The sequence below is a fragment of the Gavia stellata genome, chromosome 17, assembly GCF_030936135.1.
Source record: "Gavia stellata isolate bGavSte3 chromosome 17, bGavSte3.hap2, whole genome shotgun sequence".
Lineage (NCBI taxonomy): Eukaryota > Metazoa > Chordata > Aves > Gaviiformes > Gaviidae > Gavia > Gavia stellata.
Window position 1 is genome coordinate 13,425,862 of NC_082610.1, and position 13,505 is coordinate 13,439,366.

The window sequence follows — 13,505 nt, forward strand, 5'->3', positions numbered from 1 at the left end:
CTTCTCATAGCTCTTCGGAGGAAAGTGTAGAGGAAATTATTCCTAGTTCTTGTACAGAGGGAGGAAGAAGGACTTTTTTGTTGACATTGCTTCAATTAAAGTCATTAAGGTTTTTTGGCCTTCTTTCAATTACCCTGCTTTTTTGCACATGAAGAGGCATGACTGGAAGATTGCTGTACTGCAGTAGAGTGTTCAGTTTTTGTTTGTGCAAAAGTATTGATTTGTACCAGGAGCTTTCACAAGCGTGTGTCTGACAGAGGCAGAAGAGTGCTTTTCTGTTTGTTTGCTGGGTGATTTCCTAGCAGCAGCAGCACCCTTAGGGTGAGGTGAAACTGTACCGAGTTACAAGGAGCTGTCAGTACTGAACCTTTTCAAAAGTGCTTGTTTTGTCCAAGTCACAGAAGTAATGACACAGAAACACTGGTTCTAATTTGAGCTTCTGTTGGTCTCTACACATTTTCTCTCCTCTGCCTACTACGTCAAATCAAGTGGAAGTGCAATGGAAATGAATACCATAGTAAGCCATTACATCTGTTCCCAGTAGTGGTGCATCAAAATGTGCATGGTACACTTAGTTCCAGTTAACAGGTGAGCAGGGTGTGCTTCCCTGTCGCATTGCCTTGCTCTGGGAAGGATGGATTCCAGTATTTGCACTCACAGCAGCTGGCACAAAGTAGGAGCTGCTCCTAACTCAAGGGACCTTTCTGTGCTGCTGAACCACTCTGTTACAGTCTGACCGTACAAGGCTCTGCTTTTGGGTGGGCATTGTCCTGCCTCTTACTCAGTTCAAAAAACGTGCATCCTCATTTTTGTTTCTGCATACTGAATTATGGGTAGAGGTCAGGTCTGAACCCATAATACAATCCATTTTTAGTCTGAATACAAAAATGCTAATACAGCTTTTTAACGTGGTGAGAAGTTACATTTGCATGGGAGAAAACACCCTTTTGAAAATCCAAGAATCCAGTAAGTTGTATTTTGTTCTCCAAGTTTCTTATTTCACTTCCCTTTCAACTATTTGGAGGCTTATACTGGTTGAAGAGCTGGACGTAGATAAGCTCATCTGGGCACACCAAAAAATCCCCAGGATTTATTTTCAACATTCAGTTATAATTTCAGTTTTTCATCCTGAAGTCTGAACACATCCATTTTGTTTGCTCAGTAGCCAAAAAGACTAACAAGATGCCAGAAAGGTGTGGGCTTTACTGTTCTCTCCAATGGAGTGTTAACAATGGATATCTGAATTAGTCCTTCAAGTGATCATTTTTGTGCAATCTTTTGCTTGAGAGAGGTTCTTTACTCAAAGAAATGAGGATCATCATTAGTCATAAAATGTTATTAATTTGTAGTGCTGTATGAAATAATTTGAAAGTTGGTAGCTGAGCATTTCCTCACATCCTCGCTTACAAATTTCTGGAAAATTTTGCAGTTACACCCTCAATTACCTGAAATCAGCGCAGCTTTAGTGTCTGTATTAAAAATGAGTTTTGCTGCTCTTGCGAGAAGGAATTTTGGTTGGTTCTTTTTGAGATCTCTTCACATATTGGCTAGAGCAACAAGAAGTCTCTAGTCTTGTGTGGCAGGCCAAATCTGCTCAATACACAAACTAACATGCTGACGTTATTATCGTTACTCTGAAACAGGTTAGGTTGTTGTGATGAAATGGCACAATGCCCTGAGAAAAATCAGGGATAAGCAGAAAACCTAAATAAAATACTAAGAAAGCAATATTTTCCTAGCAAAAGGGGGGAGAAAGTCCTGAGGAATAAAAACAGCGCTGTGTGACTTTGTGTGAGCTCACCAAACAACAGCGTTACTGTGAAATGAGGGGATCTCATCAACAGAAGCCTGGAAAGACCCAGTACCTTTTTGTCAACACGTTCTTGCTCTTTTTTCAGTAAATGGGCTCCCGAGCATGAGCATGTTGAAATGGGAAATTCCCTGGATCAGAGAGCCAAAAACTGTCTTATTATTCTGTAGGTGTTGGTTTAAACAGGGCAGATGGGATTTGCAAAACTGAAAGATCGTTGAGCAGCTTCTGCCAGTTTGTCTTTCCTCAGCACAGGATGATCTGTGGCGTCACTCCTGATGCTTCTGGAGAGCTAAAACGGTGCTGTGGAGTCTGAGCTGCTTAGCTCAGAGGTCAGAGCAGGGCAGTGGGAGTTAGGAGTCCGGTAACTCTTTCAAGGCAAGTCACTTAATTACCCTCCAGTCACCTTTAATCCCTGGTCTGAAATGCAACTTAATATTGTTATTAGTGTTTATAAAAAGCATGTGGATCATGGATGCAAACTCCTCTATAAATGCACATTCTTATTATCCACCATACTCTGCTTTCTGAAAGATGTATAAAGCCAGCTCTTTGACCGCCATTCTGTCTGCCTCCTGTTGTTGAAAGCTATCTCACAAAGTTGTGGGAGTCATCTGCAGTCATTTCTCCCCTTATCTGGAGTTGATGTTTGGCAATGGAAGCAGGTAGGAGCTGTGCTTCTACTCAGCTGGATCAAAAGGCCAGGCTCACTGCTTTTGGTACTGATATTTGTATCGCCCACTTTCAGAGTTGTCTCCAGGAATTAAATTCTCCCTCTTCTACACACAGCCAAGTGTTAGCACCGACGTTTTGCAGGGAGGAAAAGATTGGTGTGTTGTCTAAAATCGGAGACTTTCTGACTTTTGGGTCAGATACAGGGTGAGGGCTCAGGCATCTCCATCACCATAGATTTTTAGCACAAGTCAGCCTTGCTAGAGGCCTCACAAAGAGGGCAGGAATCTAGTTTTTTCATCTTTTGCTTTGCGATGAGTAGGGTGCAAATTATCTCAAAGCAATGTGGCAAGTGATTCTGTTCTCTTCTTGGTGCAGATGAGATACAGCTCCACTGTTAGCCACAGGTGTGGAACTTAAACATCAATTGTATCTAGAGTTCAAAATTCTACAGAGTGTGACTGATATTATCAGTTTTCTCCTGCTGCGGGTAATTCTGCGGATTTCTCAGGGACCAACTCACAGCAGCAAAGCTAAGCATGGTCTAGAGGGCTGGAAACCACCTCTCAGATTCTGTCTGGTCCCCTCACTGCGCAGCAATGAGTCCCACCAGGGAGGTAGTTTCAGGGTCTGTGACCTGTTTACAAGACACTGTGGGCTGCTTGGTAGGTGATTTGCCTTTGAGACTGCAATTTGCTGCTGGCTTGCCAGTGGTTTGAGAGCTGCAGGTGTGTGTTGGAAGAATACCCTTATCAGATAGGTGATCGGAGCAACTTATTGCAATGTGTTTTGTGAAATGCTGATATCCTCAAAGAAATGTCATTGCCCAGAAAGAAGGTGCTGTTCAAGTGAACTTAAGAAAACTAAACTTGATTCCATAATTTTTATTTATGCTGTTTATACATAATATTTTGAAAGTGTATGTAATGATATGCTTTGTAAGGTGCTGCATGTATCATTGTTTATGTAGAAAACTTCAATAAAAACATTTTGCATTACAATCTTTGTATGGAAGATTGCACGTTATTTAATTATTCGTCTCTGTCCAATAATACTAGTTTTAAAGTCTGTGGAACTGTTGGGCCTTCAAGAGAATATTCTTTTCATGGAAGTAGGTTTCTTGGGGAAGGACCATTTTGTTATCCACTGATCAGCTTTTGGACTTTTTTTTTCCCCACTCTGTTACTTGCCACTGTCCTTTAGAGAGCGCATGCCTGAAGACATACAGACAAAGCTTTGTTTCTCTTTCTTGTTGAATTAGTCCTATAGCTTCTATCTGGATTACTTAAATTTACAGTATAATGCAATGTAAACCAGGGTCTTTTTCTTGACTGTGGTTTCTCAAGTACTTAACAGCATACACCTCCAGAGAGCCTGTTGCTCTGCAGCCCCAATCTTGCACAATGGAAGTGAGTGGGAGTTTTGTAACTGAATTCAGGGGTTTCAAGATCGAGCCTTAAGTGCAGTTACCTTACTGGGGACCTGGGATTTAAAAGAATGGCTCATATCTCTAAGGAGAAACATTTTGCAAATTCTGCAGGTTATGCAAATCATACTTTTCCCCTTTTTCTCCTCTCCTGATGGGTCAACAAACCTTTTCCTGACAGTGGAAACAACTGAAAAGATGTTTCTTAGAGCGTTAAGGAGATGAGGGACTACGCCTCCAGTATTTTCTATATAGTGAGTCAAAGGCAGAGAGGATTGTCAGCATGTCCTTCACCTCTGTTGTCCCATTACTGACTTTACCCCAGTCATTTTGTATTTTATTCTTGCTATTGTCAATGTAGATTATAATTTAGAATCTAATAAACAAGTTTTAACATGCTAAAGCATTCTGCATGTCCTCTTCGTGGGGTCTGTCCCTATCCCTTAGCTGAATCCTGACAGTGGATTTAGCCAACATGCAGCTTCAAAGGCTGCAGTGGAGGCTGTAGTCTTTATATGTAAAATAGCCTTCTACCAGGTGATACCTGTTTCATTGAGAGAAATGTCAGTGCAGCTCTGGATCTGTCCTGCACAACATACGGGAATTAGGAGAACGTGATCTCAAGTCTAAGCTAAAAGAGTGTTAAGAATAATGTAAAATTCTGACTTTGTGGTATTAAACTGAAGAGATCGAGGTGAGACAGACAGGAATAATGAAGAATCAGGGCACCGCACCAAGTCTGAGGAGGCTGATTTAGGTTGCATCTTCAGCCACTGTAAAGGTATGTAGGCCAAGGTAATTCACTACAAACTCTATGCTGCAACAACCAGCCAAAACCACTCATCATCCGTCACCTGCTTTTGATCTTCTGAGATCTCTTAAGCTGTCTGAAGCTGTATGGAATAGCAGGAAATTTAACTTCTAGGATGAAAAGAGTATATTCTGACATGCATCCTTTCTGTCCTGAAATGAGGAAGCTTTAAGCAGTTGTTGGTGGAGTATTTGCCATTGTCTTTGGCATGACATCTCTCTTTTTCTATGGGCATTTTTATTTTTCAAAACAAGAAACAGAAGTCATCAAGCAATGCAACTTCTGTGCCAAAAAGGCTTGATTATCATAGGACTCTGAAAAAGAAATAAGTTCCCTTTTGTGATAATTTGATCATTGTCCTCTTCTGACCAGAACTTTTCTCTTTTGTGATACTTCCGAGCTTTGCTTGCAAAGTATCCACTGTAGGAAAATGGGATGAAATCTAATAATTTGGTTTGAGGATGTGTTTGAAGGAGAAGAAAATATCTCCTGTGTCAAAGTAAATTTTTCAGAAATTGCCCCAGTGCTCTGCATTTTCAGATTAATGCACAGAATTTGGCACCTGTGCCTGTAGGTATTGGCTGGCTGTTGGGGAGAAAACCGTATAGCAGCAGGGGTCTTCTGAAACTTTTCTCCCTTTGCTATAGTGGAGACGTTTGCTTCCATGATTTCTTTTGGTCAAATAGTTCTTTCGTTTGGATGTTGTGTGTACAGGACAGGTTATAAAAAACCAACTTGTTGTCCACAACCTTCACGGAACAGAAACTTAACCATAGGTGCAAGGCATTACTTTTGGGTCATTCCTCTTCTTTCTGTACTGTTTGGAACAGAAAGGTTGCTAGGGCAAAATGTTAAAGGAGTCATGATTGTTTCTGCTATGGTTTGTATGTATGGATGTATTGTGGCAGGGCAGTAAATCCCCTTTTTTTGACATTGTTTTGGCTTAATTCTCTTATTGCTAGCTCATCGGTGATGAGCCAGTTGATTAATGTGTCTTTAATTTTCTTTTGTCTTTTTGTTCTTAAAGTCTTTGCAACAATGTACAAAACCCCAGTTAACAATAGCTGATTTTGCAAACCATGGCAAAAATTTGTTCTGAGGGTTTTTTCTAGGGTAACACTAAGACCTTTCTGTACAGTTTATATTCTTCAACACATACTGTGGGCAGATTAATGTGTTTTTTCAGTCTAATATTCTTTTGATAAGAAATTACTTCTGTTTGATAAGGAGAATTTAATCTGTTGGCCACAACATCAGACCAAAGACAAAACAGGTGTTCCTTTTGCTGTTTTATTTAGTTTACTGTATACATCAGGGATGGAAATGCTGTGGCTAAAATACTGCGGTGGCTGACCGTGGCAGTACTTTCCTTCAGAAGTTATGAATTAAAAACTGACATCTTTTTATATCAGTTTGCTCACTGCAGCCAGTGAGTAAACTGTGCTCCTTGTTGGTCAGTCTTTCCCACTTTTGTTGCAGTGCGAATCTTCTCCCTGACAGTTCCCTTCTCCTGCAGAAGGACTCTCTAATCTGGGAGGCCAAGGAGCTATTCTGCTGGAGGTGGTAGATGCGTTCAAGGCAATGGTGTGCTATGAGAATCTCAGCTGTCTTTAAACTTAGGAAACTTGGAAAAGCTGGGGCTCAGACAGAGGTGAGAAAACTGGCTTTGGACGTGCTGAATGCCCTGCTCATCAGCTCACCACTGATATCAGTTAATTGCTGCCACCCCCCACCCCCGACTCTGTGGCTGAATGGTATTTGTTGTCTTGGCGATGCTTTGGGGTAGTTTTGCGGTGTGCAGACACCCTCTGCTTTACCTGCAGTCAGAAGAAATTTAGCAAATAACTCTAGTTTCCCCAAGGACTTGATTTTTTATTTCTTTCTACTTCTAGGTGTCAGTCAGTCTCTCCACCACCTCTTTTGTCCCCGCGAAGAAGCCCAGCCTACCCCCTCAGTGATAGCGAGGACTCTTGCCACTCTACTCGGCTCACCAAAGTCTCCAGCTCCAGACTGCGCCTCAAGGACTGGAGCAGCCGCACATCTACGCTGCGAAGCACCTCCACAAGCCCATTGGACACTGACTCCCCAGGCCACCATCTCAAAGCCATCAGTGTGGGCGCTTTGGATAAAAGACTGTCCGTGTTCAAGGCTGAGGACCAAAAGGAGAGTCCAAAGGAGGCTCAAGATGGGGAAGCAATAGGGAGCCATCCACTCGCCCGGAGCACTCTGTCCTTGGGCACTGCCACCAACTTGAGGAATCTCTCCCTCAGCCGAGCAAGCGTCCGCTCCCAGGCGCTGGACATCAGGCAGAAGATCACAGAATGGGAGTGCCGCCGGGAGCTCTCACCCAGGAGGAGCACGTGTGGGGACAAGAGGGATGCTGGGGAGAGGTCGGGCAGTGAGAGCTGCCCCAGCGTGCTGACCTCTCCCTGCAGCGAGAAGACATTCGATTTCAAAGGGCTCAGAAGAATGAGCCGAACATTTTCTGAGTGCTCATACCCAGAAACGGAGGAGGAGGAACTGCTGGACAGGGATTCCTGCCATCGGTTTGAAAAGAGACCAGGCAGGAGTGAGCCGCCTTCTGCGACTTTCCTCAAGGGCCACGTGAGGAAAGAGTCCTCTGCCGTGCTCAACAGAATACAGAAGATCGAGCAGGCACTGAAAGAGCAACCCGGCAGAGGCCTCCCCCAGTTACCAAGTAGCTGTTACAGTGTTGATAAAGGGAGGAAAAAGTCTGTGACTCTGAGTACTGTGGAGGGACTGAGTGAAACCCTAAGTGATAGCAAAGGAGGGAGTGTTATTTTGGGGAGTGAACCAGAAACACCTACTGAGGCTGAGAAAAGCAGTAAGACAAAACAGGGGGTTACTGCAAACTCAGCTGGCCCTAAACTGCTCCTTGAAAGCCCGGCTAACACTGCGGTGAATCCTGTCCCCAAGCCCAAACGCACCTTTGAATATGAAGCAGACAAAACCCACAAAAGTAAACCAAGCAATGGCCTACCTCCATCTCCTACATCTGCTGCTCCTCCTCCCCTCCCATCCACCCCTGCACCCCCCGTGACCAGAAGGCAGAAGAAAGAATCGCGCTTTCTCAGAAAATCCCAGAATAGGTAAAATTCAAGAAAATGTCTTGTGCTCAATCTTCAAATAAATAAATGTGCTGGCTTTTTTAAATAACAATATTTTAAATTCTCCCCGTAATGCAATGCTTTTGACCTGAGAAATGCTAGGAATTGCGTGCAAGACAAGTATTTTTTCTGCTGGACTGCACTGATGGGGTGCACTGGTACAATACATTTACATGGCTACAGTTTTGGAATTCTCCAACCTGCATTTCTCAATCCCTGGAAAAGGCTCTAGGTCATGTGTGCTAAAGGTTACCTCGTTTATTTTGGCACAAATGCCCTTACTTGATATTTTTAATGGAGCATAATTTCATTATCCTCTTGTAGCAGGACCATAGCTGATCTGTCATAGTCCTGTCTGCCTGTTCACTGCAAAAAATACCTGCAGAGGGTTTGTGTTTCCAAAGCTTGTTACCACAGCAGTTGTGTCAGTTTTATGCAATGTTGGTGATTTTATTTAATTCAGCGCTAAGTTACTATCAATAGCTGTAGAGGTTTAATGCTGAGAAAACTACGTTTTAGCACAGAAAGGCCTTTATATCCTTCCTGAGTTAATGATGAGCAGAGTATATGGCTACATTTCCCCAGCAGTCTGTGCAGCTTGGCTTGTCTTAACTATCTGATTCCCCTTGACTTTTTGGAAATGGTAAAACTCATTCTGCTCACTGCTTAGAAAATTGTAGGCATAGTTGCTGATAAGCATTCAGAGTTGACCTATCTGTGCATGTGTACCATACACACACTCTTGGTATTTAGTGATGAGCTTTGCAAGTAACTGCTAAATGGCATCTCAAATGCACACTATCAGTTCAGTATCTGGTGCTTGATGTTGGCTCAATTAATTAAAAGTTTATGTCAGCACAACCTGACCTGAAGTATGCTGGGGCAGGAAACGGAGAAGAAGAGCCTTCAGATTCTGCTCTTTACTTTCAAGAGACACCTGCTTCTGAAATGGATCAAACAGCTTCGCTGATGTGCGTTGTTTCTCTGAGAAAAGTGGGGGGGAATGTGGAAAGCCAAGCTCTGATTAGCAGCGCTTATCTTTGAGTTCTGACAGAGAAAGTAAATCTAGTTTTTAACAAGATTTTGTGAAATAAAGCTGACCTCATTTTGTTCAGCACAGCATTTCCAATGTACAGAAGACAAATAATAATTTTTAAATGTTCTGCTATAAATGATAGCCTTTATTGGAAAATTAAGGGGCAAGTGGTAAAATGGTCTGTGTGGTGGGCAGCGGAGAGGAGATAGTTCTTGCACAGAATCACCATGTGACCTACAGCTAAGTGATCTAAGTCAGTCTCCAAGTACACAGTCATGCTAAGTTTGAGACCATACAAGTCATCTAAGAACCACAGTATTTTGTTACGATGAGTTTGTGAGATAAAGTTTTGAACCTTCTTTCAAGAAGAGATACAATTCATGCTTGCACCTGCTGTTCTACAGGTTGTCTCCTGCCATAGCAGAGTTAGACAGCAGCAAGGTTCAGCAATGGAGCCTCAGACCTGGGTGGGGCTAGTAGGTATGAGCCCAAACCAAAAGCAATATTTACCAATTTAAGTTGTGATTAGTGGAGTATAAGTTTATCATGTGTACCTGATGATTCTTGCAAATCAGTTTGACATTGTACAGGGTAGTTTTCCATTTGTTTGTGACAGCTATACCCCACTGTAGTTTAGTGATTTCTCTGGACTTACCTCTGATTAATGATGATCTAAGTAAGTTCAAATCATCCTCCCAAAATCACAGGTTTGCCAGATGACTTCAAGGCTGGGTGAAAATCCTTTATAAAATCTTAACTTTATTGTCTTTGCTACTGTCCTTCCTTTAGTTACAGTAAGGAGAATTCCAGCATTTACAAAGAGCTTGAGACCATATAAGTCATCTAATAATGGCAGTATTTTGTTAATATTAGTTATTAAAATCTCATTCTCTAAACTGTTCTCTTTTTGAGAACAGACATAATTCATTATGTCTACAGCTTGTAGCTGTGTGTTTCAGATTGAACACACATGTGGCTTGCACTCACTGGAATGTTATGAGAATGGACTGTGGGTATTTATTCTTCTAATATTTTGGTTGAAAATACTGGTTTTCTTTGTGGTGGCTAATTCAACATTTTAGTAAAATTGGGGAATTCTCTCATATTTGTCTGCTAGTGTAGAGCCAGTCTGTATTCAGGGGACCTGGTGCTCATGGTAGCTTTTACAGCTCAGATTGATGTGAGCTGGACATTCCCTGGTGGTTGGAGATCCTCTGGCACAGGCTAGGCTTGGGACACATGGACCACAGCTGAGTGCTGGTCCACAAAACCATTCCCTATGCAGTCCTATGGAGCGTCACTGCATTGTAGCGTTGCCTTGAAATATAGGAGTTGGATATTTAACTACTTTAGAAAGTCTCATTTCATACACCGGTATGTCTTCAGTGCCTAAGCATCTTTTATAACTGCCAGTAGGTGTGGAGGAGTGGATGTCTGGGTCTGAAATGCATGGCTTGTTTCTGCCATGATCCTGATGTGCATAACATGGACCTGGACATTCTTAAGATTAGGGAAAAGAGAGAGAGGGGACTCCTAAGCCTGCCCCAGGCCCATAAGTCTGCTTCAGCAGACAAATAGGAAATGCACTTGTCAAATGCAGTGTCTGTATGATAGTCGCTGTATTGCCTGTAGGGATACTCTTGAGCCAACTAACAGGCTGAAGTACGTCTCATGAGACTCTGCCACTGCCATATGGATATGCTGTCAACCTATGTTTCACTCCAGCTGGGGAGAAGAGGAAAGGGGGTTGATGGCAGGAAGATTTACTCTTAATCTATTTTGGCTATCAATGAGTGAAGTATGGGCATCAGCACAATCTCTGCAAGCCTTACAGCACCTGGGCTTCACACTCTGACCTGAGCCCATTTTTCACACCATTTCATCCTCAGCACTAAATCAATCAAATGAATGCTAGCCCCTGTACAGCTGGCAATGCAAACCATGCACCTCCCAACTTCATTGTAGATATTGCCTCAGAGAACAAGTGCTGGGTGAACTGGAGAAGGAGGAGGGCTTGGGCTCCTCTTCCCCTAGAGCTGTTCAGCAGCACCGGGGCAGGTGTGGGTGAGAGGCGGTGAATTGCCCCTCCTTTGAGTACCTGGATGGGAGACAAGTTGTATGGGTTCATCTGACTCAGCTGCCCCTCACCTTCCTGCCAGAAAGCCTGAACTTTCAGGCCCCCAGCCATCAGCCCGGGTTGCTTGTCCACCCCAGAGAGCCTTAATTTCCTCCATGCTTTGTTCTTTGCTGCCAGTTCTTGACACAGGGTGTGCAAGGGAAATGGGTGACTTTCACATGAGTCTGCCTTTGGCATTTGTATGCTGATGTTTATACGGGAATATATCTGAAGGTTCAAGACATGTGAGTGTTTGCAAACTAACAGCTATGTCTCCCAGAGCAATTGGTAGAGGAACGCTTTCCAGAGAAATGTCTGTCTTGAAGAGAGAGGGCCACATGTTTCTGGGGCCCCTGGCAAGAGCAAAGCAATTTCTAATCTGAGGACTGTGCTGCTAACTTACTCTGTAACCTTTGAAAAATATCCCATACTTTCTTGGTATTTTCTCCCTGTCCGCATAATGGGAATAACAGTACTTCCAACCTCATAGAAGTGTCACATTGCTCTACTGAAGACTGCTGTGAGCACAGGACTTGAGGTCCTCTAAAAGTTAGTCCTTAAAGCAAGATGCGTGATTTTTTTTTTTTTGTTGGTCATTTTATATATATATTTTTAGCAAACAAATGCCCAGCTAAATATTTGAGTAATTTTGCATTCTAGTTACTAATTACTTACTGTTTTAAACTTTAGAAAATCCTTTGAGTTTGAGGATGCGTCAAGTCTGCAATCCCTGTACCCTCCCTCTCCAACTGAAAATGGGACTGAGAGCCAGCATAAATTTGGATCCAAGAGCACTTTAGAAGAAAATGCCTATGAAGACATTGTAGGTAAGATCCTCTTGCAGTACATGGGCTCACAGCGGGATGTTGAGCAGTTGCGGGCAGATCGTGTATTGTTGAACACATGCCCTGTGCAAGAACATTCAGTGCAGTTCAGTAAAGAGAGATTAAATGGGTTCGATGCATCAGTGCAAACATAACTCTCAATCTGCATGCAGGAAGTCTTGATTCTTTTGGACTTCATTGGGTGGTATTGGAAACAGATTGTTTGGTCAGCTTTTTGCCACGCTTTTCAAGAACAAAATAATTCTTTTTATCAAGGCTTGCAGCCTTGAGCGGTGGAAAAATGTAAAGAACTGAACTTGAGATAGTGCTTACAGAACTATTCAATAGCAAGATTAACCTCACAGGCCTTGTGTGGTCAGCCTGAGCTTTTCGGGACTCCTGTGTGGACTGCCCCAAAGCAGTTGTTTGTAGCACTGTTCCTGGTCTCCCCTCAGTCCCAGTTGCTGGTTAAAGAAAAAATAATTTCCTTTAGCTATACAGCCATCAGGAATGCACAACAAAAACAGGGTTTTGATTAAGCTTCACAAGAAAAACATGTTTCTTTTGGTCTTAGAAGGAAATGTATGGCCTATGCATACATTCTTTTAACATCAAAAAAGTTGTTACAATTACCGAAAATTGGGCAGCCCTTCAGAGCACAGATTTTCCACACAAGTGATGAATGAATGCATTGTTTTTAACTCTTTCAGTGTTGTATTATTACAACAGATACAAAGGGTACTTCATTTTACTTTGGACAATGAATCTTTATCTACTGAAAACTGGAGGACTACCAAGATAGTCAGCGGCCCTAGAGCACATGGCCTCTGAAGAGACACTGACAAGCTGCGCTTGTTTAGTCTGGTAAAAACGAGGACCAGCGGCACTCTAATACTGCTTACAAATGTTTAAAGTGCAAACAAAGACAATAGAACAAAACTCTTCTTGGACATATCAGTTGATACAGCAAGGAACAGTGACCACAAATTGCAGCTTGAGGCTCTTTCTCCTTATACCTAAATTCTGTCTCTGGCTTGTCAGGCTCAGTGAAAACAGGAATTTACTCTTTCCATTTTCAGCTGTACTTTCCCTCTATGCCATTCACAAAAATGTTTTCAGAACACAAAAAAATGCTGCTGTTCATTGTCTGTTAATAAAAACTAGAACTTACGTAGATACTAAAAAGTTTTTTCTGTGGCGCGCGTCCGTATATGATGATCAGACTTCTCCACGAACAATCAGACCACCATGCAATTGACACTTGAAAATGTATTGTGCATTAATTACAGTGCTCATTTTTGCTCAGGACCTGTCAACATGCTGCCAGATGTTAGGTGGTAATGCTGCTTTTCCTTGCTTTGGTTTATTAAATAGCAAAATAAAATGTGCAGGACTGGTAAGAAGCTTTCTCCAGATGAGAAGAAATCTTGGGTTCAATAAAACAAAATCATAATCGTCTCTTCCAACTCATGGGAACTATAAGCCAGCTCCCTGCAGATTATAATTTGGGTATTTTGGCAGGGCAGTGGGAAGAGGATGCAAAATTTCAGATCTGTGGACAAACACAGAACTTCATTGTTTTGTACTACTTTTTAACAACCTCTTTCCAAAGCACTTCATTCAATACAGGCAGTGCGAGGGGAATACCAAATCAGTCTAATTCTTATAAACTGTCAAGCATG

The 13,505-nt window shown here is 42.4% G+C and overlaps 1 protein-coding gene across 3 annotated transcripts in view; it reads left to right on the forward strand.

The window, feature by feature from the left end:
* Nucleotides 1-7,173: 7,173 nt before the first annotated feature.
* Nucleotides 7,174-13,505, forward strand: part of DENND2B (DENN domain containing 2B) — a 74,091-nt gene continuing 67,759 nt past the window's right edge. For 2 of the 3 annotated variants that reach the window (XM_059825667.1, XM_059825669.1), the window contains exons 1-2: nucleotides 7,174-7,829; nucleotides 11,690-11,826. In XM_059825667.1, the coding sequence (XP_059681650.1) occupies nucleotides 7,189-7,829; nucleotides 11,690-11,826 (778 nt within the window). In that variant the 5' untranslated portion in view covers nucleotides 7,174-7,188. The remainder of the gene's footprint in view (nucleotides 7,830-11,689; nucleotides 11,827-13,505) is intronic. The other variant, XM_059825668.1, reaches the window with a different exon arrangement.